The following is a 26503-nucleotide window of genomic DNA, read 5'->3' as shown; positions in this document are numbered from 1 at the left end:
AAAGTGAAGGGGCTGGGCGCGGTGGCTCACGCCTGTAATCCCAGCACTTTGGGAGGCCGAGGCGGGTGGATCACGAGGTCAAGAGATCGAGACCATCCTGGTCAACATGGTGAAACCCCGTCTCTACTAAAAATACAAAAAATTAGCTGGGCATGGTGGCACGTGCCTGTAATCCCAGCTACTCAGGAGGCTGAGGCATGAGAATTGCTTCCACCCAGGAGGTGGAGGTTGCGGTGAACCGAGATCGCACCACTGCACTCCAGCCCAGTCAACAAGAGTAAAACTCCATCTCAAAAATAGTAAAATAAAATAAAGGCAAAGTGTAGTTAGGGATTTTATACTGGTTTTTTAGTTTTTAGGGAACGGAGCCCCTCCTTATAATACACAAGTCTAGAGAGTCTATGTTTTCCACAGTCACCTTCTGCAGATTTTCAGGAAATGCATTATGTTCAAAATCCTGCCTACATATTGTTTCATTCCATAAAAGCTGCAGCCTAAAGAAAAATACAAATAAATAAACCCAGACCAGAGCAAATGTAAATCAGAAGGCCAAAAACATAAGATCTGTGCATTTTATTTTTATAAACAATATCTAAAACATACCTCAATATAAAAAAAACAGAGAAACAGAATAACAAAAACAGGGGAAGTGAGAATGAAAAATACAGATGACAGGTACTGTAATTATGAAATTGAATTGAGCTTCTTGTCAGCCAAAACTAGAAGAGAAACATGACTAGTACCTGACTTGTTGCAACGGCTTTAGATCTGAGCACTTGGATCTGAAAACAGTTTCTCTTTAAATGCCTTCAAATAAGGGACAGTATCCTTGATGACAATATAGTACATACATTAACAATTCTCCTAAGACCATCTCTGTGTATATCAAGATTAATCTGGATGAGTATTTCTGCAGCAGGCATGGGGTAGGCAGGCAATGTGGCCAAATATGTAGTTTGGAGGCTCAAATGAAACAGGAGAAAGAGCTCAGGCAACCATGAAGCATGGTGCAGGTATCAGGGTCAAGTGTTCTAACCCTAAAATCTGGGTGCATGAGAACTAGAGAGGCCTCAATACTGAGACTTAGACAAAGGGTGTGGAATTAACTTCCTAGTGTGACTAATCCAGCTTAGCTCAAAGTGGCTCTGAGATCAGCCCATCTCCCAAGTCAACTCATAAACAAATGCTTTAGTTACAGGGGCTATTAACTACAAAATAACAGCCAAGAGCATTCCTGGGCATGTCCATTGAGCTCCATGTAGCAGAAGCTATTAACTGGGGTCCCAGTAACCATCTTCTCTTTCATCTTTTAGTCACAGAACCCCTGAGTTTTAACTCGGCACATGACTGCCCAGATAAGAGGCTCTATGTCCCAGCATCTCTTTCAGCAAAGTGTGGCCACAGTGATTTGAGCAATGCTCAGTCATATCGTTTTTCTTTTAAACTGCTCTTTTCTCTTTCTCTTTCCCCAGTGGAATGCAGATATGGAGCTGATGAGTCTGCTTTGACATTGTGGGTAAGGAAATATCCTGGGAGTGGCTGAATAAGAGAGAAGGAAACCAAGCTCCTGATAACCTTGTGTAGTTAAATCTGCCCTAGACCATCTGATTACCTATTATTTGGTGAGAAAAAAAACGAACTTCAGTCTCATAGTAGTTTGGCCTGTGGTTTAACATATTTCACAACAGAAGAGAAAGATGTCAGGAGAGTTCAGAGGACTCAGGCAATACCTGAGGAAAGTCAATTCGCAAATCACTTCAGCAAACAAGTCAGAAAATGGTAACTATCAAACCAGTCGTGCCTTCCACTCCATCTCCAGGATAGAGGTCCAGCCATATCTTCTGAGTAAAGAGGCTCTTATTACAGCACAGTCCAAACATAAAATGCAGCATGTTTACCGTGGGCCTGGGACAAATCCTCAACAGCTGGGGATAGACAGTTTCCCCCACGAATACCAGGCAGGGACACCCCTGTCCTACCTATCCCCTAAAGGAGGCAGTGTCAAAGCCTCTCCATTCTTCATAATTACCATTATTGAGGACAGGCCAAATCCAGTAAGGCGTGGAATAACACGGCTGATGGGGAACTATGTGTGAGGGTCAGGGAATCAGTGTTCAGGGGAGGACTCCAGAGCCTCAGAACAAAAGCCACAGCTGGGAACCAAAGAGGGAGAGTAGACTCCATGTCTACCCTGGGTTTCTGGGGTCCAGGGACCTGAGAGTCAGCACCTGCTCCTCTGTGGAGTACCCCTAGTGACAGAGCCCAGCTGGCAGGTGCTCATCACTAACGAATCCCAGCCACCGGCACCTGCTGCTGCTTGCGGATCTTGTTGAAGAGTTCCATGTACTGGACCATGGTATCTGCTGGGCCGTAGACCACATCGTGTCTGTTCCCAAACACTGCAGGAGCCCCTGGTGTGTGGCTGCCTAGAAAACTCTGTAGGAACTCGAGCAGCAGACTCCAGCAGTCACTAGCTACCACACAGGGACCATATTCCACCTGGGAACCAAAAGCACAGAGAATGAGAGTGAATGAAGGCTAAGATGAGGTCTGCTTCTCTTGCACCTCCTGCCTCCTGCCCCCCATCTTCCCCAACCCTGAGCTAAAGACACACACCTCCTAGCACAGTGTTGGTCCACAGGAAACATTCAACCCAAACACTAGGACTCAGCACCTAGCATCTTTAGGCATCTTTAACATTCTCATCCTGGGAGCTGTGCCAACCCACCACCCTCCCAAAGGACCCAGAAGCAGATGTGGGCCCTTTTGATAATCTCACAACTAAGTGTTGTCCCTGCTATGCTGGATAAAGATTCAAGGAGAGCTCAAAAAAATTCTAAGAGACAGAACAAAGAAAGAAGGAAAATGTATGTGGGGGTGGTAAGTAGAGAGTAGACACATATGCTCATGAGCTTTTTTCTGGTGTGTTTTTGTTTTTTTTTTTTGAGATGGAGTCTCCCTCTGTCCACCCAGGCTTGTATAGAGTGGTGTGATCTCGGCTCACTGCAACCTCTGCCTCCTGGGTTCAAGCGATTCTTCCACCTCAACCTCCCGAGTAGCTGGGATTACAGGCACACCATGCCCGACTAGTTTTTGTATTTTTAGTAGAGATAAGGTTTCACCTCAGGTGGGAATTCGAGGCCCACCTCAGCCTCCCAAAGTGCTGGGATTACAGGCGTGAGCCACCGCACCCAGCCAGCTCATGAGGTTTTTCAAGACCAAATTTTACTCCCAAGGTAGAACCAACCTGGGCTCTGATCCTAAGAAAGAATTTCCCAAATAGTGTGGCATGGGCCAAAAAATATATATCTTAGGCCTTCTCCTGCTCTCTCAATTTTTTACTGGAGAGATGGCAGGACAAAATTCCTGGCAGCCCTCGGGAGAAATAAGTAAAGAAACAGGTGGAGTGTGTTTCTACTATAAGGTAGGCAATATGGAGGATAAACAGTGGGTCCTCAATGAGTCTCAGCGAATCAAAGTCTATTACAAGCCAAAAAGGTTAGGAAATCTTGGTCCTAGAGGTTACTGAATAGAAACTACCATTAAAGCCCTTTTCTTCAGCTGAGATTCTTCCTAGACTTATCTATCCCCATGTCTCTACATTTTAAATCCCTACATAAATGTTGATCCTCCAGGAAGCATCACAACCAAAGTCAGCAGTGCTCTCACTGGCCTGAATTCCCAGAGCAAACTGCCTCTTTTATGGCATTTTCAGACTAACTTCAAAAATAGTTTGTGTGGGCTGGGCACGGCAGCTCACGCCTGTAATCCTAGCACTTTGGGAGGCCAAGGCAGGTGGATTGCCTGAGCTTAGGAGTTCAAGACCAGCCTGGGCAACATGGTGAAACCTCGTCTCTACTAAAATACAAAAAAAGCTGGGCGCAGTGGCTCACGCCTGTAATCCCAGCACTTTGGGAGGCCAAGGTGGGTGGATCACGAGGTCAAGGGATCGAGACCATCCTGGTCAACATGGTGAAACCCCGTCTCTACTAAAAATACAAAAAATTAGCTGGGCATGGTGGCGCGTGCCTATAATCCCAGCTACTCAGGAGGCTAAGGCAGGAGAATTGCCTGAACCCAGGAGGCGGAGGTCGCGGTGAGCCGAGATCACGCCATTGCACTCCAGTCTGGGTAACAAGAGCGAAACTCCATCTCAAAATAAAATAAAATAAAATACAAAAAATTAGCCAGGCATGGCAGCGTGCACCTGTAATCCCAGCTACTCAGATGGCTGAGATAGGAGAATTGCTAGAACCCAGGAGGTGGAGGTTACAGTGGGCCAAGATTGTGCCACTGCACTCCAGCTTGGATGACAGAATGAGACTACATCTCTTTAAAAAAAAAAAAAAAAAAGTTTGTGTGTTTCAGCCTCACTCTTAATAAATAAATCACAAATTTTCAAAGGGTAGACCCTGCAAGCTTACTTGTTTTCTTATCTGAGTGCTGGGCACATTATAGGTTGTGAACTTTCCCTGGTCCCTAAGAAGCCAGCTACTGTCACACTGCCACTCTCACTCCTCATCACTATGTATGTGTATGTATTACACACACTCATAAATGAAGTGATCTCACACACAAACACCTCTTTCTGCCATGAAAGAGAGCAGAGAGCATGTCAAAAGGAAAAGCACATTTTTGCTTCCCAACTTTCAAAACCTATCTTAAAGTATACTAAGGAGAGGTGTATGGGCATATGTGATTTAGGGCCCACCTCCAGAAGATTGCTCCAAGAGTTGTCCTGGTCTGCTCTAGTACTTCTTGTCATGATTCACTTGCCTTCCTTGACTATCATTTCCCTTCTCCAGCAAGCCAACCTTCCTTATTAAGCTTTCCCCTTGCTTTGAACCCATCTTCCCGCTTCCCACTTCCCATCTTGTGTTAGAGAGTCTCTGAATAATTAAAGGATAAATGATTCACAGAGAAGAAGCACAGATGCCTTGGAGTTAGAGATCAGGTAAATATCTGTCTAAATTGAGAAGGACTGAAGGCCAGTTGTGGTGGCTCACAACTATAATCCTAGCACTTTAGGGGGCTGAGGTGGGAGGAGCACTTGAGTCCAAGAGTTTGAGACCAGCATGGGTAACATAGTAAGTCCTCATTTCTACTAAAAAAAAAAACCTTTTTTTTTTTTTGACATGGAGTCTCACTCTTGTCGCCCAGGCTGGAGTGCAGTGGCACGATCTCAGCTCACCGCAACCTCCACCTCCCAGGTTCAAGTGATTCTCCTGCCTCAGCCTCCCAAGTAGCTGGGACTACAGGCATGCACCACCACACCCAGCCAATTTTTTTTTTGTATTTTTAGTAGAGAGTGGGTTTTTCCATGTTGGTCAGGTTGGTGTCCAACTCCTGACCTCAGTTGATCCACCTGCCTCAGCCTAAATGCTGGGATTACAGGCGTAAGCCACCTGGCCCAGCCTGAAATTTTTTTTTTTTTAATTAGGTGGATGTAGTCCCAGCTACTTAGGAGGCTGAGGTGGGAGGATCACTTGAGCCCTGGAAGTGGAGGCTGGAGTGTGCCAAGACTGCACCACTGCATTCCAGCCTGGGTGACAGAGCAAGACTCTGTTTCAAAAAACATAAAGAAGGACTGGAAAATCTTCAGAGCCCTTTACCCACCAGCCCCCTTAGCATATCCTGCTCCTATTTTCACCAAGGTCTTACCTCCACAGAGATGCCCCGGGCACTGGGCCCCATTGTGACCGTGCCCACCTTCACCAGGAAGTCACAGTACTGGTATCGGGTGCCCCGGGTCTCGATCTTGCTGGCCTTAGCGCTCTGGAAAAAGCCCTTCAGCTTCACCATAAGCACATCAAAGTTGGTGTCAGCAATAAGACAAGGGCCATTCTCAAAGAGGGCAAAACAGCTCAATGGGTACTCTGAGTTGTGCATCACATACATCAGCTTCCCGGTCTGACCTGCAAGGGACAGAGATCCTGCTCATCATCAAGACTTTCACTGGCAAACCCCAAAGTAGAGCAAAAGACTCCCCCGGAATGAGGCCAGACAGCAATCTGGCACTACCTCGGCAGTCTTGGTGGGGCGTGAGGGGAATCCTCTCACTGACAGCCTTTTCTAGAAAGGTAAGGAGAGAAAGAGCAAGAGAGGCAGCATGTGGTAAAATCCCCCCGTTCTACCGAAAACGGTGAGGGGCACACAGGGAACTTTAATAGTTTTGATGATGGTTTAATTCTTGAGTGGTGAGCTCACAGATGGTCTATTATGTAAAGTCTAATTCACAGACTTTCCATATACTCTTCTGTATATTATCATACATTCCATAAGTAAAATGAAAGTAACAGCACTTGGGCAAGACAAAGGAAGCAACTGCTCCCTTCTTCTGCGCACTCCTCCTCACCTTGGGTTGCCCCCTTTGAGAGCTAGTAAATGGTCCTATGGAAGCAGTAAAGGGGAGTGTCTGTGCATAAGACCGGAAAGGTAGATGGGAGCCAAGCTGTGATAGGTCTTGTCTACCATGATTTGAACTGGGATATGAAGAGAAGGTAGGATTCAGCCACAGGAAGAAAAGAAGACATTCTAGGCAGGGGGCAAGAGAATGGGAATGAAAAGGGTGTGGGGGTGGGGGGAACAGAGGGCATGTGACTTCCCTATATAGGCTGCTGTTCATGAACACAGGAGGCTCTACAAAGATCCTCCAGGCCACATCCCTCCTCCTGACTGCTTGCTGACAGTTCCCACCTGTCACCTCCTTCTAAATCCAGTTCAAAACTTCTTGACTCTCAAGAAAAAAATCCATCCAAAGCTGATCTCATCATTCTGTTCTCATGTCTACTCACTGTAATTACATACTTTATTCATACCATATGAGTCTGCAAGTGTTACTGTCTTGGAAATATCTTAAAAGTCAACTAAGGGGAAGGGGTGTGTGTGTTTAATGAAGAAGGCACTTCTAGTATTCAAGACAATAACATTTTTCTTTTCTTCTTTTTCTTTGGAGATGGAGTCTCACTCTGTCGCCAGGCTGGAGTGCAGTGGTGCAATCTCAGCTCACTGTAACCTCCGCCTCCCGAGTGCAAGTGATTCTCCTACCTCAGCCTCCCGAGTAGCTGGGATTATAGGCACGTGCCATCATGCCCAGCTAATTTTTGTATTTTTAGTAGAGATGGGGTTTTACCACATTGGCCAGGATGAAGTCAATGTCTTGACCTCGTGATCCACCCACCTCGGCCTCCCAAAAGGCGTAAGCCACTGCACCCAGCCTCTTTATTTTTTTTGAGACAGGGTGTTACTCTGTCACCTAGGCTGGAGTGCAGTGGCATGAACACAGCTCACTGAAGCCTCAACCTCCTAGGTCCAAGCAATCCTCCTGCCTCAGCCTCCCATGTAGCTGAGACCACCACGCCCACCTTTTATGTTTTCTTGTTTCTGTTTTTGTTTTTTTTTGTTTGTTTTTGTTTTTGTTTTTGTAGTGATGAGGTCTTACCATCTTGCCTAGGCTGGTCTCAAACTCCTAGAGTCTACTCCAGCAGTTCTCCTACCTCTACCACCCAGTGTTAGGATTACAGACATGAGCCACTGCAGTCAGCTGACAATAATATTTTCTTTCTTTTTTTTTTTTTTGAGATGGAGTCTCGCTCTTGTTGCCCAGCCTGGAGTGCAATGGCATAATCTCGGCTCACTGCAACCTCCGCCTCCCAAATTCAAGTGATTCTCCTGTCTCAGACTCCCGAGTAGCTGAAATTACAGGCGCCTGCCACCACACCCAGCTAATTTTTGTAGTTTTAGTAGAGACGGGGTTTCAGCATGTTGGTCAAGCTAGTCTTGAGCTCCTGACCTCAGGTGATCTGCCTGCCTTGGCCTCTCAAAATGCTGGGATTACAGGCGTGAGCCACTGTGCCCATCCAACAATGGTATTTTCTATTATAACAAAATCCTTTCAGGTCTGTACCACCTTGTGAAGCAGGCAGAACCAGGTTTACTGTCCCCCTTCTAAAGATGAGAAAAATGAAGCTAAGTGGATCCCAGAGCAGCAGCAGTAACAGAGCCACCTGGGAACTTGTTAGAAATGCAAATTATAGCCAGGGCACTCATGCCTATAATCTCAACACTTAAGGAGGCCAAGGCAGGGAGGATGGCTTGAGCTCGGGTGTTTGAGACCAGCCTGGGCAACATAAGGAGACCTTGTCTCTACAAAAAAATTTAAAAATTAGCAGTGAAAGTCTTGATGATGAGTAGGATCTCTGTCCCTTGCAGGTCAGACCAGGAAGCTGATGTATGTGATGCACAACTCAGAGTACCCATTGAGCTGTTTCGCCCTCTTTGAGAATAGCCCTCGTCTTATTGCTGACACCAACTTTGATTTGCTTACAGTATAGTGGCACACACCTGTGGCCCCAGCTATTTAGGATGCTGAGGCTAGAGGATCACTTGAGCCCAGCAGGTCGAGGCAATAGTGTGCCATGATCATGCCACTGCACTCCAGCCTGGGTGACAGAAAGAGACCCTGTCTCAAAAAAAGAAAAAAAAAGGGAAATGCCAAGAATCGTCTACTCTTCTCCAAACTACTAAGTCAAAAACTTTGGGGTGGGGTCTAGCAATCTGTGTGGTAACAAGCCTTTCAGATGACGCTAATGCTGGTCAAGTTTGAGAACCACTGATCTAAAGGCATAGAGCCAGTAAGCAGCAGAACTGAAACTCCAATCCAGGCCTACTCACCCCCAAGTTTATTACTCTTTCCATTCTTCCCCACTGCCTGCCATGAAGGTGTTCTGTCTCCCCAACTAAACTATAGCTTCTTGAAAGTGAGGGCCTGCTCAGCCCACACCAGGTAGTTTCACTAGAAGTCATATGCCAACTCATATCTGTATCCTAATATTTTATTACCCAAATGCTTTTGTAATCATTATCTCTTGATTCTTACCTCCTTCATAGTGAAGGCAACACAAATGGTAACTGCAATTTTATCAATGATAATACAAGAGCTCAGTACAACTCTTAGCTACATTGATTAAATATTACATGACAGACTGGGCGCAGTGGCTCACACCTGTAATCTCAGCACTTTGGGAGGCCAAGGTAAGCAGATCAAAAGGTCAGAAGGTTGAGACAAGCCTGGCCAACATGGTGAAACCCCATCTCTACTAAAAATACAAAAATGAGCTGGGCATGGTAGAGCGCACCTGTAGTCCCAGCTACTAAAATGGCTGAGGCAGAAGAATCGCTTGAACTCGGGAGGCGGAGGTTGCAGTGAGCTGAGACTGCACCATTGCACTCCAGCCTGGGCAACAAGAGCGAAACTCCATCTCAAAAAAAAAATTACATGACAATCTTAGTTCTAAATGCTTTGCATGTATTAACTTATTTAATTAGCACAACACGAGGAGAGAAGTACTATGATTGTCGTCACTTTATAGATGAGAGAACTCCACTGGGAAGAGTCCAGAAACAGAGCCCATGCCAGATAATTTTGGTACAAGAAATGTATACGGGGAACAAACACACGAGTTGGAAGAAAGGAAAAACCAAACAGGAGGGTGAGACAACCCAAAGAGTAGCAACACAGGAAACTACTACCATCCCTAGGGCTAGAGGGAAAAAGAAAATATGTGCTGTTGGGCCGGGCGCGGTGGCTCACGCCTGTAATTCCAACACTTTGGGAGGCCGAGGCGGGTGGATCACGAGGTCAAGAGATCGAGACCATCCTGGTCAACATGGTGAAACCCCGTCTCTACTAAAAATACAAAAAATTAGCTGGGCATGGTGGCGCATGCCTGTAATCCCAGCTACTCAGGAGGCTGAGGCAGGAGAATTGCCTGAACCCAGGAGGCGGAGGTTGCAGTGAGCCGAGATCGTGCCATTGCACTCCAGCCTGGGTAACAAGAGTGAAACTACGTCTCAAAAAAAAAAAAAAAGAAAATATGTGCTTTTATCAGAGGCAGGAATGAGGGTTGCCTAGTGGAAGCTAGAACCAAGGAGGTAAAGACAAAGCCATAGCTAGAGACACTGCCCAGAGCAGAGGGAGAGGAATACTATGGGATTCCTTTCTCCCATCCTCTAATCTTCTTCGGCACCTCTCAATAACCCAAGCTAACTAGTAGAGGGCCTGGAAAATACAGCTTGCAGGGGAAGTGCAGGAAGTGGATCTAAGGGAAACAGGTACATGAGAGGCGTGGAAACAGTCACAGATAGGTTGTAGGAGTTACCTGCCGGTGCACAATTAGTATGTTGCAAAGCCATGACTCAGGACTCTCACTCCCCAATCATAACCACTATGCTATGGAACTGTTCAAGTTCAAGTTACTGCAGAGCCAAGACTAAGAGAAACAACTTCCCTAACTCATATCCAGAATCTCTCTCATTGCCTGAGCCCAGGAGTTAGAGCTTGCAGTAAGCTGGGATCATGCCACTGTATAGCCAGGCAACGAAGTGAGTCCTTCACTCTAAAAAGAAAAAAAGAAAATCCTCTCTCCCTCCCAACCACCATCCCCCATTATCCACAGACCATCCCACCACTCAATACACTAAAAAGAACGATTAATTTATGCTATGTTAATAAGGAGGCCAAGGTCAATGGTTAGGTGTAGGAAAACAGAAACTCTTTAAACAGAAACTTCTAGAAACTCTTAAAGCTCTAAAAGAATAATAAACAAAGACTTCTGGACCTGACACATGTCTTTCTCAAACTTCAGAGTGCATGAGGATTGTCTAGATGCTTGCTAAATGTAGATTATGTGGCCTAAGCAGCAGCCAATCAGTAAACAGAGCCAGGAATCTGTAACTCTTAACGAGTATCCCAGGTGATTTTGATGTGGTTAGTCAGTGATTAACCCTCTGAGAAACATTGCTTTTAAGAGTTCAAACTGCACAAAACAGCACTCAAAGAGCACAAGGGCCAGGCATGGTGGCTCATGCCTCTCATCTCAGCACTTTGGGAGGCCGATGCTGGCACATCCCTTGAGCTCAGGAGTTTGAGACCAGCTACTTGAGAAACTGAGGCAGGAGGATGGCTTATGGCTAGGAGTTTGAGACTGTCATCTCAGCACTTTGGGAGGCCGATGCTGGGGGATCCCATGAGCTCAGGAGTTTGAGACCAGCTACTTGAGAAGCTGAGGCAGGAGGATGGCTTATGGTTAGGAGTTTGAGACCAACTTGGGCAGCATAGTAAGACACTCCCATGACCCCACCCAAAAGTTAAAAAAAATCAGCCAGGCATGGTGGCACATGCCTGTAGTTTCAGGTACTCAGGAGGCTAAGGTGGGAGGATCACCTGACCCCAGGAGTTTGAGGCTGCAGTGAGCTCCAGCCTGGGCAACAGAGCAAGACTCTATCTCTTAAACACATACACACACAAACACATACAAAGAAATTTTGGGGCTAACGCCCTTTTCGGCATTAGCCCACCTGCACCCAGGTGAAGATAAAAAAAAGAAAGAAAGAAAGAAAAAATAAAAAAAGAAATTTTGGGATGTAATGGATATATTTAGTACCTTGGTTGTGATGGTATCATAGGTGTATGCATATATCCAAACTCATTAAGATGTATGCATTAGATGTGAACTGTTTGTATATCTACTATACCTCAATAAAGCTTTAGCCAGGAGCGGTGGCACATGCCTATAATCTCAGCACTTTGCAAAGCTAATGCTGGATAATCCCTTGAGGCCAGGAATTCAAAATCAGCCTGGTCAACATAGGGAGACCCTGTCTTTACAAAAAATTTTAAAAATTAGCCAGGTGTGGAGGATCATGCCTGTGGTCCCAGCTACTCAGGAGGCCAAGGTGAAAGGATCACTTGAGCCCAGGGGGTCAAAGCTGCAGTGAGCTGTGATCATGCCATGCACTCCAGCCTAGGTGACAGAATAAGACCCTATCTCAAATAAATAAATTAATTTAATAAAATAAAGCTTTAAAAATCCCTAGTCTAAGAGATAAAGAGCCAAGAATTAATAAATTCAGAAACACATCTCGCCACCTGTTCAAAAATACCACCCTTAGCAGAAAAGCAGAAAGACTTCAATGAACACAAATGTCTATTAACTCCAAGACTGGTTCCAGTCATCCTATAGACCCATGTCACTGACCTTGGCTGCCAAGGGTGGAGGCAGCAGTATGGTACGTCTCACAGTCCACACAAAATGTTCCTTGCTTCTCTGCCCCAAGCATCTCCAATTTCCGAGTGAGGAGCTCTACGGTTTGCTGGACACTCTTGCCCTCAGCCACAGGCATCTGGGACACACTGGAAAGGAGAGAATCAAATCATCAGTATCCAGAGACACACATGTGGTCACTGAGCCACTCACTCACCCACAGCATCACAGCTCATCAGGGCCAAAAGTTATCTTGGAAATTACCTACTCTGTCTCATAAACTCTACAACTTTAATATTATTTTTAATTAAAAAAAATTTTGGCCAGGCACGGTGGCACCCACCTGTAATCCCAGCACTTTGGGAGGCTGAGGCAGTGGATCACAAGGTCAGGAGTTCAAGACCAGGCTGGCCACATGGTGAAACCCCGTCTCTACTAAAATTATAAAAATTAGCTGGGCGTGGTGGCGAGAGCCTGTAATCCCAGCTACTTGAGAGGCTGAGGCAGGAGAATCGCTTGAACCCTGGAGTTGGAGGCTGCAGTGAGCTGAGATAGCACCACTGCACTCCAGCCTAGTGACAGTGAGACTTGTCTCAAAAAAAAAAAAAAAAAAAAAAAAAAAAAACAGAGAAAAAGGGATTCTTTTTGCAACTCTTTCAGTTCTGACTATATCAAGGAGAAAGTCTCACTTTGGGGTTAATATGTTTTTACCAACTCTGTGAACCTGAGTTGTTCTGCACAGTGGCCCAGAGCCACAGGTGGCTGGGGGCTAGTGTATTGGACATCGCTGTTAGAGCACATTTCCATCATCACAGAAAGTTCTATTCAACAGCCCTAGGAACAAAGAAAAAAGCAGGCTTCAAGTTTATAATCTTTGGGAATGAGAGGCCACAGTATTCACAAGAATTCAATCAAAACAATGGAATAAAACCAAGAACGTTATTCCCAAGATTTCCTCCTATGGTGAGTGAACCTCCTATGGTGGCTTCCCCTTTAGAGTGGTAGGCAACAACTGCCAACCAACAATGTGCCAGACTGTGTCCTAGGGCCTTTAGATGAATTCACTCTCCAAATTCTCACAACAGTCCTATGAAGGTGTGTTATTTATCAATTTGTTACAAATAAGGAAACTGCCGGGTGTGATGGCTCATGCCTATAATCCCAGCACTCTGGGAGGACAAGGTGGGCTGATCACTTGAGGTCAGGAGTTCAAGACCAGCCTGGCCAACATGGTGAAACCCTGTCTCCACCAAAAATACAAAACTTAGCCAGTCATGATGGTATGCACATGTAGTCCCAGCTACACAGGAACCTGAGGCAGAAGAATCACTTAAACCCAGGAGGCTGAGGTTACAGTGAGCCAAGATTGTACCACTGCACTCCAGCCTGGGCAACAGCAGCAAAATGCATCTGGAAGAAAAGAAGAAACTGAGGTACAGTACAAAGAGGTTAAATAACTTGCACTAGGTCACACAGTTAATGGGTGGTACACCCAAGACTGAAAGCCCAGCAACCTGACTTCATGTCCCGGCAATTTTTTTTTTGTGACAGAGTTTTGCTCTTGTTGCCCAAGCTGGAGTGCAATGGCACAATCTCTCTCACTGCAACCTCCACCTCCCAGGTTCAAGCAATTCTCCTGTCTCAGACTCACAAGTAGCTGGGATTACAGGCAAGTGCCACCACGACCAGCTAATTTTTTATATTTTTAGTAGAGACAAGGTTTCATCATGTTGGCCAGGCTGGTCTTGAACTCCTGACCAAAGGTGATCCGCCTACCTCAGCCTCCCAAAGTGCTGGGATTACAGGTGTGAGCCACCACACCCAGACAATGTCCATGCTCTTAACCACTCACTAGACTGCCTATATAGGGACGTAGTGCCTGTTAAAGATTTTTAAGGAAAAGATCAATTCTTCAAAAAAAAAAATTAATAAACAATAGTGCAGGCAGTACTCAGCTATATAAAAATCAAGAAAATAGTCATAGATGACATTGCTTTATGATCAACTAAATGAATCTATTAAGGTAGAGTCCATCTGTTGCTAAAAATTGTCACTGCTTGCGGGCATGGTGGCTCACGCCTGTAATCCCAGCACTTTGGGAGGCCGAGGTGGGTGAATCACAAGGTCAGGCGTTTGAGACCAGCCTGGCCAACATGGTGAAACCTCGTCTCTACTAAACATACAAGAAATTAGCCAGGTGTGGTGGTGCATGCCTGTAATCCAAGCTACTTGGGAGGCTGAGGCAGGAGAATTGCTTGAACCCAGGAGGCAGAGGTCTCAATGAGCCAAGATCGCACCATTGCACTCCAGCTTGGGCAGCAAGAGCGAAACTCTGTCTCAAAAAAAAAAAAAAAAAAAAAAAATTGTCACTACTCTATCAGAAAAAGCACTGATAAACAATGCTGCTAATGTGCCTTATTTTGAAATATAAAAGAATCCCTAACGGATGCTACAAGGGACAGAAGTCCTAGGATTCTGAAGAAGTTGTTAAGGGTACCAACAGAGAGCCCTTGCCCTGGAGCTGCCTTTTCCATTTAAAAAGCAGGGGTGGCAGGGCACAGTGGCTCATGTCTGTAATGCCAACACTTTGGAAGACCAAAGCAGGAGGTTCGCTTCAGTTCAGAAATTCAAAACCCACATGTGCAAAATAGCAAGACCCAATTTGTTTTTTTTTTTTTTTTAAAGAAAAAGCAGGGGGTTCCAGGGTTCTACGCTGCATCCGTTCCATTTCCATCTTTCACGTATCTTGCTTCCATTAAGGAACACAGGAGGAGGAGGATGTCAACTGTGGGAAACAAGAGTGCAATCACTGAGAAACCCGCAAGAAACGGGGCTACCAGAAGGAAAAATATTTCCCCTACACACGCTTTTATATGAGACGCCTATAGCCACTGGCTTCAGATATCCTAGCCCCAGGGCTTCTCCCACAGGAAAGATGCTCACACCTCCTGCGATAAGAAAAAAAATGTCTGGGACCTAGTACCTTACAACTAACGCCTCCACGAGCATTGTACCCATACCTTTCCCTGCCACCTCATCTTCCAACTGAGACTTAAAACATATGAAAGATAAAAACTCCATTGAAACTAGACCAACCATGGAATTAAACATAGTGAGAAGCAGGTCCTAAAGAGTGCCTGGAACCACGATCTCCTTATTATCAATAGCCTCTTTTTTCCTCTAGACCCAAGATCTTAAAATAGGCAAATTACAAACAGACACAAGCTGGTCTAACTGCATTTGATAGCTGAGAGAAAGGTAGGCGAAAATCTCAAAAAAAAATACTGTCTCCTGATTGCTTTTAACCTACTCCCTCCAACCCTGTCTGCAGGTAGGTCCTAATCCAATGTCCCCATTTCCAACCTTGAGGTCCCATTGCAGACAGTACTATGGCCTCAAGGGAAGGAAGATGTACCCAGAAGGGAAGGAGGTACACAACCATTGATAGGTCCCTCGTATAAAACCTTTGCTCTGCCGCCTTGCAAGAGGTAGGAGCGCATCTCCGAGGAAAAAGGCCCGGGGAACCCGCGGCCTGCACGGTACCCTCTCATCCACATAACCCGAGGACATTTCGCTCAGCTCCCAAGGGACAGCGGACCATGGTCAAGGACCTCTTCCCGGTCCTTCACAACTAGAAATCTCGTCCCACAAAACCCTCTGCAGTCCTACCAAGTCACTCCCATGGCGTCGGGCCAGGAAAGTGGCAGGATCACACAGTAGAAATGCGTCGTTCCCAGTCCGCCCACATGAACTGCTTCAGTTCCCCAACACAGGATTCGGTCGCAGAAGGGATTCCGGAAATACGTAAAAACAGAGCGCCGTGTCCACGCCTTCCCCTAGGAATGGGGCGTGTCTCGGCACCCCTCGGTGACGCCTCCAGTGACATAATCAGCGGATTCCCACCCCCATGTTTCTAGCTCCGGAAATTCCCGCTTGGCTGAGCACTCTAGGCTTAGATCCATGGAGCTAGGAGAACAACACTTAAACTACACTATTGAGAGAAGCCAACGTTAAAGGCAGTGAATGTATTTGGGAGTCCAGCTCCGGAACCCAGGAGCTCTTCTAGTGGGAGGGGCGGCGCTGATGGCGCTTCTGGCCTCCGATAGCTAGAGGGCGCTGTGATCGCAGCGTGGCCTCTTGGGAGGTGGGAGTTCACCGCAAAGTGTATCCTGGCCTTTTCGTCGTCCCCACGTGCGAACCTTCCCGGCAACTTTTTCAAGAAAAATGCCCAAGTTCAAGGCGACCCGTGGGGCCGGGGGTCAGGAAAAACATGCGCCGCTGGCTGAGCAGATCCTGGCTGGGAATGCGTTGCGGGCAGGGGTCCGGAAGAAGCGGCGGGGTCGTGGCACCGGAGAAGAGGAGGAAGAGTATGTGGGGCCTCGGCTGAGCCGACGGATTTTGCAGCAAGCACGGCAGCAACAGGAGGAGCTCGAGGCCGAGCATGGGACTGGGGACAAGCCCGCGGCGCCGCAGGAACGCACCACGCGGCTGGGTGAGTGTCTGGGATGAGGTCCGAGCAAGACAATGGCTAGCAGTGGGGCGGGGGGAACAGCTAAAAAGTGTCCGGCAGGGGACTAAGCAATGGCCAGAGACCTCTGCGCCCACTCCTAGTTTTAGGCACTCCCTTCTAGGCACCCCCGAAGTTAGGCCAATAGGAAGTAATCGCTCGCGCCACTAAGTGTTCCTAGCATTTATCCATTGGTTTTGTAAATATTTATAGGAAACCTACTACGAGCTTTGCGCTATGCTCGGAGTTCAATCGAATATTTGAGTACAGAAGTAACAACATATAGACACGTCTGACTTAAGTACCTTACAGTCAAGCCCAGCGTAGAGACAATTACGTAGACTCTTAGAATAATGTATTTCCATGATAAAGTATCATTTCCCTGGTGACAATAGCATTGGTCTTGAGAAGCTTCTCCGATTGCAGGACCTTTAAGCTGAGAACTGAAAAACGAATGGGAAGTGTAATGAGCAGAAAACACATGTTTCGCAGCCAAAGAGGGAGAGAAATGAATTGATGTTTGATATGTTCTTACTAGGGAGGGAGTGCTGACCTCTGAGGTGCTTCATCCATTTCTCAGATCTCATCTAAAGCAATAATTGACACAATTGAATAGTGGCCTCCTGCCCACAGTATCCTTACCTGGGTTGTAAGACATCAACACTCCTGTTTTACTGCCACCTCACTTCTCAGTATCGTTGGCTGACTCTTACTGCAACCTCTTATCCTCAGTCCTCTGACCTCTTCTCTTCAGATATTCTCTCGTGCTGTCAGGTTTCATGGTTTAAATACCATCTCTTGGGTGACTACTCCTAACTTTATATTCTAGCCTTGATCTCTTTCATGAAATCCAGATTCTTATATTCAACTGCCTATTTGGCACCTCCAGTTTGAAACAGCTCAAATTTAACATGTACAAAACCAATCCTGACCTTCTCTCCAAACCTGCTTCTCTCACCATTGTCTTCCCTGTCTCAGTTAGTAGCATGATATTCTTTCATTTGCTAAAGATAAACATGAGACTCCTCTTTCTCTCTCCCTCCCCACATCTGATCTGTAAGGAAATTCTGATAACTCTGCCTTCAAGGTGTATCCAAAATGAGACCACTTTTCACCACTTTGAAACACCATCCTGTTCAAGCCACCACAGTCTCTCACATTGGATTATACAGTAGCCTCCTAGATAGTATCTCATATTCTCCTTTTTTTTCTTTTCTTTCCTTTCCTTTTTATTTTATTTTTAGACAGAGTCTCTCGCTCTGTCTCCCAGGCTAGAGTGCGGTGGACAATCTTAACTCACTGCAGCCTCAATCTCCTGGGCTCCGGCTATCTTCCCACCTGTCTTCCTGCCTCAGCCTCCCACATAGCTGGGACCACAGGTGTATGCCACCATGTGTCCAACTAATTCTTTTTTTTTTTTTTTAAGACAGTCACTCTGTTATGTAGGCTGGAGTGTAGTGGTGTGATCTCGGCTCCCTGCAACCTCTGCCACCCAGATTCAAGCAATTCTCCTGCCTCAGCCTCCTGAGTAGTTGAGATTACAGGTGTAAGCCACCACATCCAGCTAATTTTTGTATTTTTAGTAGAGATGGGTTTTGCCATGTTGGCCAGACTGGTCTTGAACTCCTGACCTCAGGTGATCTGCCCACCTCAGCCTCCCAAAGTATTGGGATTATAGGCATAAGCCACCACACCTAGCCACTAATGCTTTAATTATCTGTAGAGATGAGGTCTCACAGTGTTGCCCAGGTTGGTCTCAAACTCAGGCGATCCTCCCTGCCTTGGCCTCCCATAGTGCTGGGATTACAGGCGTGAGCTACTGCGCCCTGCCGTTATCTCGTACTCTACAGAACACTCAACAGCTGGGGGTTATGGGGGTCTATAATCCCTATACAATCTGCCTCCTTTGCCAGTCTGACCTCTTCTACTGCTTTCCCCTTTGCCCATTCCACTCGACCTATATAGGCATCATTGTGCCTTTTTTTTTTTTTTTTGAGACAGAGTCTCACTCAGTTGCCCAGGCTGGAATTCAATGGCAAGATCTTGGCTCACTGCAACATCCACTTCCCAGGTCAAGCAATTCTCCTGCCTCTGACTCCCAAGTATCTGGGATTACAGGCACCCAACACCACACCCAGCAAATTTTTTTTCTTTTTTTGTATTTTTAGTAGAGATAGGATTTTGCCATGTTGGTCAGCCTGGTCTCAAACTACTGACCTCAGGTGATCCACCCACTTTGACCTCCCAAAGTGCTGGGATTACAGGTGTGAGCCATCGCTCCTTGCCCATAATACTTATCTTTTAACACAATACATGTATACATTTATTTATGTCTGTGTCTTCCAGTTAGATGAGATCAGTGCGTTCAGGGTGGTGTGGTCATAGACTGTCTCCTCCAGTGAGAATGTAAGCTGTATAAGAACAAAGTTTTTTAGTTTCTTTTGTTCATGGATATAGCCAGCACCCCCAACACTGCCTCACATATAGTAAGTGCTGGGTGTTTTCTCAGTGACTGGGTTAATGAATGATGTTGAGGTAGGTAGAAGCCAAGCCTAAAGAAGATTCAGAAACCATCCTAACAGCAATGGGAAGAATGGGAAGCTACTGGAGAATTTTGAGTATAGGGGTGATCAAATCAAATATGTGCTTCTGGAAGATTGCTGTCTGCAGAGTGGAAAATGAGTTGGAGGGAAGCAAGGTCAGAAACATGGATACCAGTGGGCAACTGTTGAATACATTCAGGCAAGAGATGATGCTCATCTAGGCTTAGATGGTGCTGTGAAGCATGTGAGAGACAGTCTATGAGGAAAAATTGAATAGGGTTTAGTAACTGATTGGGTGTTGAGGGTGAGGGCAGGGGGTGAGGCAGGAGCGCCTCCCTGGCTTAGCACTGGGTGGACAATGGTGCCGTTTGCTGAGCTGTGGATGGTTAGCAGTGTAGACCTAGGAGGAAAAGAAGATAAGTTTAGTTGATGACAGGTGAGATTTGAGGTGCCTGTGAGTCATCTAAGAGCGGCTGTACAGGAAACACCTGGAGTTAGGGTCTGGCGCTAAGGAGAGCCACCTACAAAGTACAAATTTGGGGGATTGTTGGCACGTGGAGACAAAATGTCTGTTCCCCCTTATTTAGCTTTTATCACACACTGCCTTTGTTAATGACTTATTGATATGTAGCATTATAGCCCCCCACTTGGACTATTAGGCCTGTTTCCAGATGCCCAGACATGTAGCCTTCCAAAAAGGGAATTTATTTAAGTGGAATAACTTCATTTATTGAAATGGACTAGTGGATTGAAATCTGAACTCTACTGCCTGACTTTGAAGGCCCTCCAGTCTGGCTTCGCCTTTTCCCCCTAGCATTATTTCCTGCTATTGCCTACGGGACACTTATAGCCAAGCCTTCTTTTCTCTGGGTCTGGAACATACTCCTCCTGCTCCCAAACTCTGCATCCAGCACCTAACTGTCCTCACCACTCATCCTCTAAGTGCATGTTGTCTCTAGCACTCATTGTGGCATATAATCAAGCCCTAATGTGTGTAGAATAGTAGTGAAGAATGCAGTCTAGACCCAAACTACCTGTCGGGCAAATTACCCAACTTTTTGGTGTTTCAATGTTCCCATCTGAAACTGGGTATAATAATAGTATCTACTTCTTGGATTTATAAGGGTTAAACAATTAACATGGGTACAGTGTTCAGAAGTTCCTTCTACATAACTGAGTATGGTATGTTCACTATTATTTATGGCCATTGCTTTCTCATTGTTTGCTGTGCATACATTTTGTTTCTCAAGCATGATTGCAAGCCCCTGGGGACAGGGAGCTACTGCATGCCTCATTTGTTTCACTGCACATACCTGCATCTATCACAACCACATGTAAGGCCTGTACTACATAATGGCTGAAGTTAAACTGACTAATCCTTCAGCCATCCTTGGCTGGGCTCATCCATTTAGTCTCTCCTCTTCTAGGTCCAAGAGTGCCTCAGGATGGATCAGATGATGAGGACGAGGAGTGGCCCACGCTGGAGAAGGCTGCCACAATGACAGGGGTGGGCTACCATGCAGAGGTGGTGGTGGACCCTGAGGATGAGCGTGCCATAGAGATGTTCATGAACAAGAACCCTCCTGCCAGGTAGGCCTGGTGATTTGGGATAGTGGGTCCTTGTAGAAAGTTCCCACAGGAAAACAAGTTCCCTGGCAGACTTATAATTCCCTACTTTTGGAAAGGGCCCTGGAGTTGCTAGTTGTAGGGGACCACCTTGACAAAGCTGGCCCATCCTCAAAGGACCACTGTGAGTGGGAATGACCCAGCCTCAAAATGCCTTGTGTCCTTCTGTCCGTTTATTGTACTACTGTCCAGTTGTCAGGGAAACAGCTACAGGCCCCTTTTATACCTCTGGGGAGAGCCATCCTGTTGCATTTGGTTTTGGTATTCTTGGTTTTTTTAGTGGTAAGCTCAACTTCCTTGGATAAATCTTCATACCCTAAGCTTCATTTAAGCCAGGGGTTTTCAACCTCAGCATTACTGACATTTTGGGCTGGGTAATTTTGTGTGTGTGTATGGAGGCTATTCTGTGCAGTGTAGGGTGTTTAGCAGATATCTCTCATCTCCACCTTCTAGACTTCAGTAGCAACCTTCCCTCTAATTGTGATAACCAAAAATGACACCAAACATTGCCAAATCTTCCCTGGGGGGCAAGATCGCCCCCAGTTAGAACCACTAATTTATTCCCATCTATAGTAAATGCTAGCTCCAAGACATGCAAGCATTTAGACTGCCTGTGGTCAAATTCCTGAGCCCATAAATTTTGGCCCTGGGGAGTAGAGTCTAGGATAAGGGCCCTCAACCAGTTCATTCTGACCTGTGATATTAACATGATGTTGTCCCTGATACTTTAGGCTCTCTTAGCTTAATGCGTCTCTCATTGCTAATCGTACTGTAAAAAGACAGGGAGGCTGGTAAATTCTGTGGCAGCTTCTTTGAAAATGCAGAATGAAGAAAATGAGCCCATCTCCCAGACTGATGGTTGACAGTTGAAATACATGTCACAAAATACGTACCTGGGCTTGTCCCACCAGAGAGCCACTCAGGCTGGAGGTCAGTGGTGTGATCTGTGCTTGCTGCAACCTCAACTTCTCGAGATTACGGGCATGCACCACCATGCCCAGCTAATTTTTGTATTTTTAATAGAGACAGGGTTTCACCATGTTAATCAGGCTGGTCTCAAACTCCTGACCTCCCTCAGCCTCCCATTTCTGGGATTACAGGTGTGAGTCACTGCACCCAACTCAGGAGCAGCTTTAAGTACATTTCAGGCTAGGCATGGTGGCCCACACCTGTAACCTTAGCACTTTGGGAGGCCAAGGCAGGAGCCCAGGAGTGTGAGACCAGCCTGGGCAACATGAAAAGACCCCATCTCTACAAAAGAATAAAGAATTAGCTGGATGTTGTGCTATGTGCCTGTGGTCCCAGCTAGCGGGGAGACTGAGGTGGGAAGATCGCTTGAGCCAGAGAGATGGAGGCTGCATTGAGCCTTCATGGTGCCACTGCACGCCAGCCTGGGCAACAGAGCTAGACCCTGTCTCAAAAAAAATAAATAAATAAATACACTTCAGCAGCCTCTGAAGTGTATTATAAAGTGGGTACCATTATTATTCCTGTTTAACAAATGAGGAAACAGAGGCATAGAGAAGTAAAGTAACATGCCCAAGATCATACAGGGAGTGGGCAAGCCAGGATTTGAACCTGGGCAGACCGACTTCAGAGTTCAGGTTCATAATAACCTCCATACAACTGCCAGCTTTGTCCTAAATGGAATGACTTTCAGTTCCTTTGCACACTGCAGCGATTCTGTGGTGGATGGATGGGCACAGAGAGGGAACTGAAGCTGCACATCCCAGCAGGATCGCAGTACGTCAGTGCTCACGAGGACTGTGGGGAGTCTGGAGCTTCATGGACAGTGACCACAGCACTCCTTCCCTCCTCTCTCCCCTCCCCTTGGCACCTCCCCTCTTAGGCGCACCCTGGCTGACATCATCATGGAGAAGCTGACTGAGAAGCAGACAGAGGTTGAGACAGTCATGTCAGAGGTGTCGAGCTTCCCTATGCCCCAGCTGGACCCCCGGGTCCTGGAGGTCTACAGGGGGGTCCGGGAGGTAAGAGCTGAGAGAAGACCCATGGTGGAAGACCCATTCGGGGGCTTTTTTACCTTTTGCCCGCATCTCGTACTAAAGAAGTCATGGGCAGACCTAAGAGGCAGAGTGTGTGGGTTCAGATTCCTGCTCTGCCTATAAATGACTTGGCAACCTTGGATCAGTTACTGGAGCTTTTCTCTGGTCATCTGTAAAACGAGCAAAATAATGGCCCCTCCTTATACAGTTATTGTGAGCATGAAATGAGTTAATACGTTAAAAGCACCCAGAGAAGTTTCTAACCCACAGCAAGCTCACCATATGTGGATGACGATTATTTTACCTCCCTCATCCCTAGGTATTATCTAAGTATCGCAGTGGGAAACTGCCCAAGGCATTTAAGATCATCCCTGCACTCTCCAACTGGGAGCAAATCCTCTATGTCACAGAGCCTGAGGCCTGGACTGCAGCTGCCATGTACCAAGCCACCAGGTAGGGTAGATGGGGGTTCGGGGGCCTTGGTCTATAGGTGCAGGCTGGGCTTGGGGTGGACAGGCTTTCTTTGCCTCTACCCCTAGGGCATTTGAGCTTTGCCCCACAGCCCTCTCTGTGCTACTTTATAGCATCATTTTCCTAGCTTTTCCTGTGTCATTTTTTTGTAGCCAAGACCCAGCTAGAAACCCTCCAGGATGAATTTCTAGGGGGGAGGCTTTTATAGCCACTGGGATACAACCCCGTAGCAGGGGCCTCAGAAGTCTATGACTGCCCAGGCATGCTCGGGCCCTCGTGATAGCAGGGTTGAGAGGAGCTGTGACAGCAAGAGGAAGGAGAGTAGCTGAATAGCCATCAGTTTGCATGAGCTCTGGCTCTCCCACAGACAGACAGCACTCCCCATTTGGGTACATCTCGTTGTCCCTCCTGTTCTCTCTCTAAGTTGATGGGTGTTGTACGCACACAGCTCCCACATATCCCTTACTGAGAAAAAGATCTCTTATTTTACTTTAAAACCTTTTGTATGCACTATCCATGATGATATTTAATGGGCTGGGTCCAGACTGTCGTGTGACTTGGAAACTGCCCCCTCACCTCCCACTAGGATTTTTGCCTCTAACCTGAAGGAACGCATGGCCCAGCGCTTCTACAACCTTGTCCTGCTCCCACGAATACGAGATGACATTGCCGAATACAAACGACTCAACTTCCATCTCTACATGGCTCTCAAGAAGGCCCTTTTCAAACCTGGAGCCTGGTTCAAAGGTGGGATCCCAGAGGCAGGGAAGAAAGGGAAGGGCTGGAGCTCCTACAGGGAACACAGCAGGCCTGGTGTGGGAAATGGCTGGCTGGCTGCCCCTGGGCTGGGTGGGAATGCTTCCTGTAACTCCTTTTTCTTAACCGGGGCTCATAGTGACTGCCCTTTGACTCTCCTCAGGGATCCTGATTCCACTGTGCGAGTCTGGCACTTGTACCCTCCGGGAAGCCATCATTGTGGGTAGCATCATCACCAAGTGCTCCATCCCTGTATTGCACTCCAGGTAGCATTGCTGGGGGTGGAGGAGGGCTGGTCAGTGGATATCCAGATAGTGGAATTGCCAGGTCTTGGGGATGCGCAGAGTGGAGAAGGAGCTAAGGATAGCCTTGGGTTTGTATCATTATCCCCTTAAATATAAGTTCTGCAACAACAGGGCCTGAGTGCCTAGTATAAAGTGCTGAGGCTGGGCTCAGTGGCTCACGCCTATAATCCTAGCACTTTGGGAGGCTGAGGCTGGTGGATCAGGTCAGGAGTTCGAGACCAGCCTGGCCAACATAGTGAAACCCCATCTCTACTAAAAATGCAAAAATTAGCTGGGCTTGGTGGCGCACACCTCTAATCCCAGCTACTCTGGAAGCTGAGGCAGGAGAATCATTTGAACCCAGGAGGCGGAGGTTGCAGTGGTCCAAGATTGCACCATTGCACTCCAGCCTGAGTGACAGGGTGAGACTCCGTCTTATAAATAATTAAATATATCTGTCTCATAAATAAATAAGTGCTCAGTAAATAGATGAACAAATAAGTAGGAAACACAGGAAGAAAGTAGTTAAGGTGGAGATGTTGAGATGTTTGGACCATACTCTAGTTGGGTACTGAAACAAGCAGTCTATGCTAGAGGTAGAGATTTGGGTGGATCCTTGTAGAGATGGTGACTGGAGTCAAGGGAGTATAATACGATTTGGTAGGTGAGAAGGCCCCTAGGGAATACCATAGTGTAAGGGCCAGCAGCGGGGAAGAAGAAGGGGGAAAGCACAGAGGAGAAGTAGGATCCTTCTTCCAGTGCTTTCCCCGCCAACTTCACCCCACCTCTCTTTTCCCACCAGTGCAGCCATGCTGAAAATTGCTGAGATGGAATACAGCGGTGCCAACAGCATCTTCCTGCGACTGCTGCTGGATAAGAAGTATGCACTGCCTTACCGGGTGCTGGATGCCCTAGTCTTCCACTTCCTGGGGTTCCGGACAGAGAAGCGTGAACTGCCTGTGCTCTGGCACCAGTGCCTCCTGACTTTGGTCCAGCGCTACAAAGCCGACTTGGCCACAGACCAGAAAGAGGCCCTCCTAGAACTGCTCCGGCTGCAGCCCCATCCACAACTATCCCCTGAAATCAGGCGTGAGCTTCAGAGCGCAGTCCCCCGAGATGTGGAAGATGTTCCCATCACCGTGGAGTGAGGAAAACAGTCACCTGTGCTGGCCCAAGGCGTTTGGAAGGACACCAAGACCCACGTTGGTGACTAAAGATGACACTGAGCCTTAATGGCTGAAGACCTAGATCAGGGCAGTGACAGGTCACAGGGACATCTGTGGCTCCCTGTCCAGGACAGGAAGAACTGAGGGTCTGGCTGGTTCCTTCTTCCATTCAAGGCCCTTATCCCTGTTCAGTTCTGAGAGCCAAGTTGAGTTACCATATGCTAGGATTCCCAGTCCCCAGCTGGGGCTTGGTGTGGTGCTGTTTCTATGGGTGTTGCATCAGGCCACTGTGGATAAAAGCAAAGGCAGATATTTATTGAACCTCTGTGTTTGGTGTGGTCAGTGGATGTGGGCATTACTCCTGTTAGTATCTGGAGGACAGAGGACATTCTTGTCCCGTTTATATAGGGCCCACTTCCCTAGATCTCCAAGCTTGTTTCTCCAGGCCACACTCACGTTATTAGTCCCCAAGGGACACATCCTCTGCCATTCCCCATCATAGGCTATAGCAGCCAGAAGCAGGTTGTCCAAAGATGATCATGTGTCACCTGTGGATGAAAGGCCTACAAGAGAAAACTCGAGGAAAGCAGAGATGCAGAGTCAAGGAAGGTCAGAGATTAAGGTTGGACCCAAGAATGATTAGATCGGGGCTAGCAACAAACAGGCTCCCTTTTTGGCTTTTTAGCCAATGAAAGCTTTAATCTAGTGACTAGTAAACTAGGGCCAAGTGCCCTTTTTTTTGTTTTTCGGTTTTTTTTTCTTGTTTTGTTTGTCTGTTTGTTTTTTAAGACAGGGGTTTCACCATGATGGCCAGGCTGGTCTTGAACTCCTGACCTCAGGTGATCCACCCACCTCAGCCTCCCAAAGTGCTAGGATTACAGGTGGGAGCCACCACGCCCGGCCCTGTTTGTTTTTTTGAGACAGAGAATCTCACTCTGTCGCCCAGGCTGGAGTGCAGTGGAGGTGGCTCACTGCAACCTCCCGAGTAGCTGAGACTACAGGCATGGGCCACCACACCTGGCTAAATTTTGTATTTTTAGTAGAGATGGCATTTCACCATATTGGCCAGGCTGGTCTCGAACTCCTGCCTTGTGATCCACCTG

General features: G+C 46.9%; 2 protein-coding genes across 3 annotated transcripts; one reads left to right on the top strand and one right to left on the bottom strand.

Moving 5' to 3' along the window:
- Nucleotides 1–558: 558 nt before the first annotated feature.
- MED20 (mediator complex subunit 20) lies at nucleotides 559–15945 on the bottom strand. Of its 2 annotated transcripts, none has more exons than XM_012448647.2 (4): nucleotides 15714–15945; nucleotides 12039–12193; nucleotides 5662–5915; nucleotides 559–2499 (listed from the first exon to the last, which is right to left on the bottom strand). In XM_012448647.2, the coding sequence occupies exons 1-4, from the start codon at nucleotides 15725–15727 to the stop codon at nucleotides 2284–2286; spliced, it is 639 nt and encodes a 212-aa protein (XP_012304070.1). In that variant the 5' UTR covers nucleotides 15728–15945; the 3' UTR covers nucleotides 559–2283. The 2 variants fall into 2 exon arrangements, with proteins under 2 accessions (XP_012304070.1, XP_064217121.1); XM_064361051.1 differs by lacking the exon at nucleotides 15714–15945 and adding an exon at nucleotides 12388–13759.
- On the top strand, nucleotides 15946–25725 carry BYSL (bystin like). Its single transcript, XM_012448641.2, has 7 exons — nucleotides 15946–16536; nucleotides 20522–20684; nucleotides 22570–22708; nucleotides 23043–23176; nucleotides 23781–23941; nucleotides 24114–24216; nucleotides 25037–25725. Exons 1-7 carry the CDS (start codon nucleotides 16269–16271, stop codon nucleotides 25380–25382), a joined length of 1314 nt encoding a protein of 437 aa, XP_012304064.2. The 5' UTR covers nucleotides 15946–16268; the 3' UTR covers nucleotides 25383–25725.
- The last annotated feature ends 778 nt before the right edge of the window (nucleotides 25726–26503 follow it).

Source organism: Aotus nancymaae, unplaced genomic scaffold (genome assembly GCF_030222135.1).
Source record: "Aotus nancymaae isolate 86718 unplaced genomic scaffold, 86718_ANA_hifiasm-v0.15.2.pri h1tg000040l, whole genome shotgun sequence".
NCBI lineage: Eukaryota > Metazoa > Chordata > Mammalia > Primates > Aotidae > Aotus > Aotus nancymaae.
The sequence above is the reverse complement of the archived record's forward strand: the minus strand, read 5'-3'. Positions and strand labels throughout refer to the sequence as shown.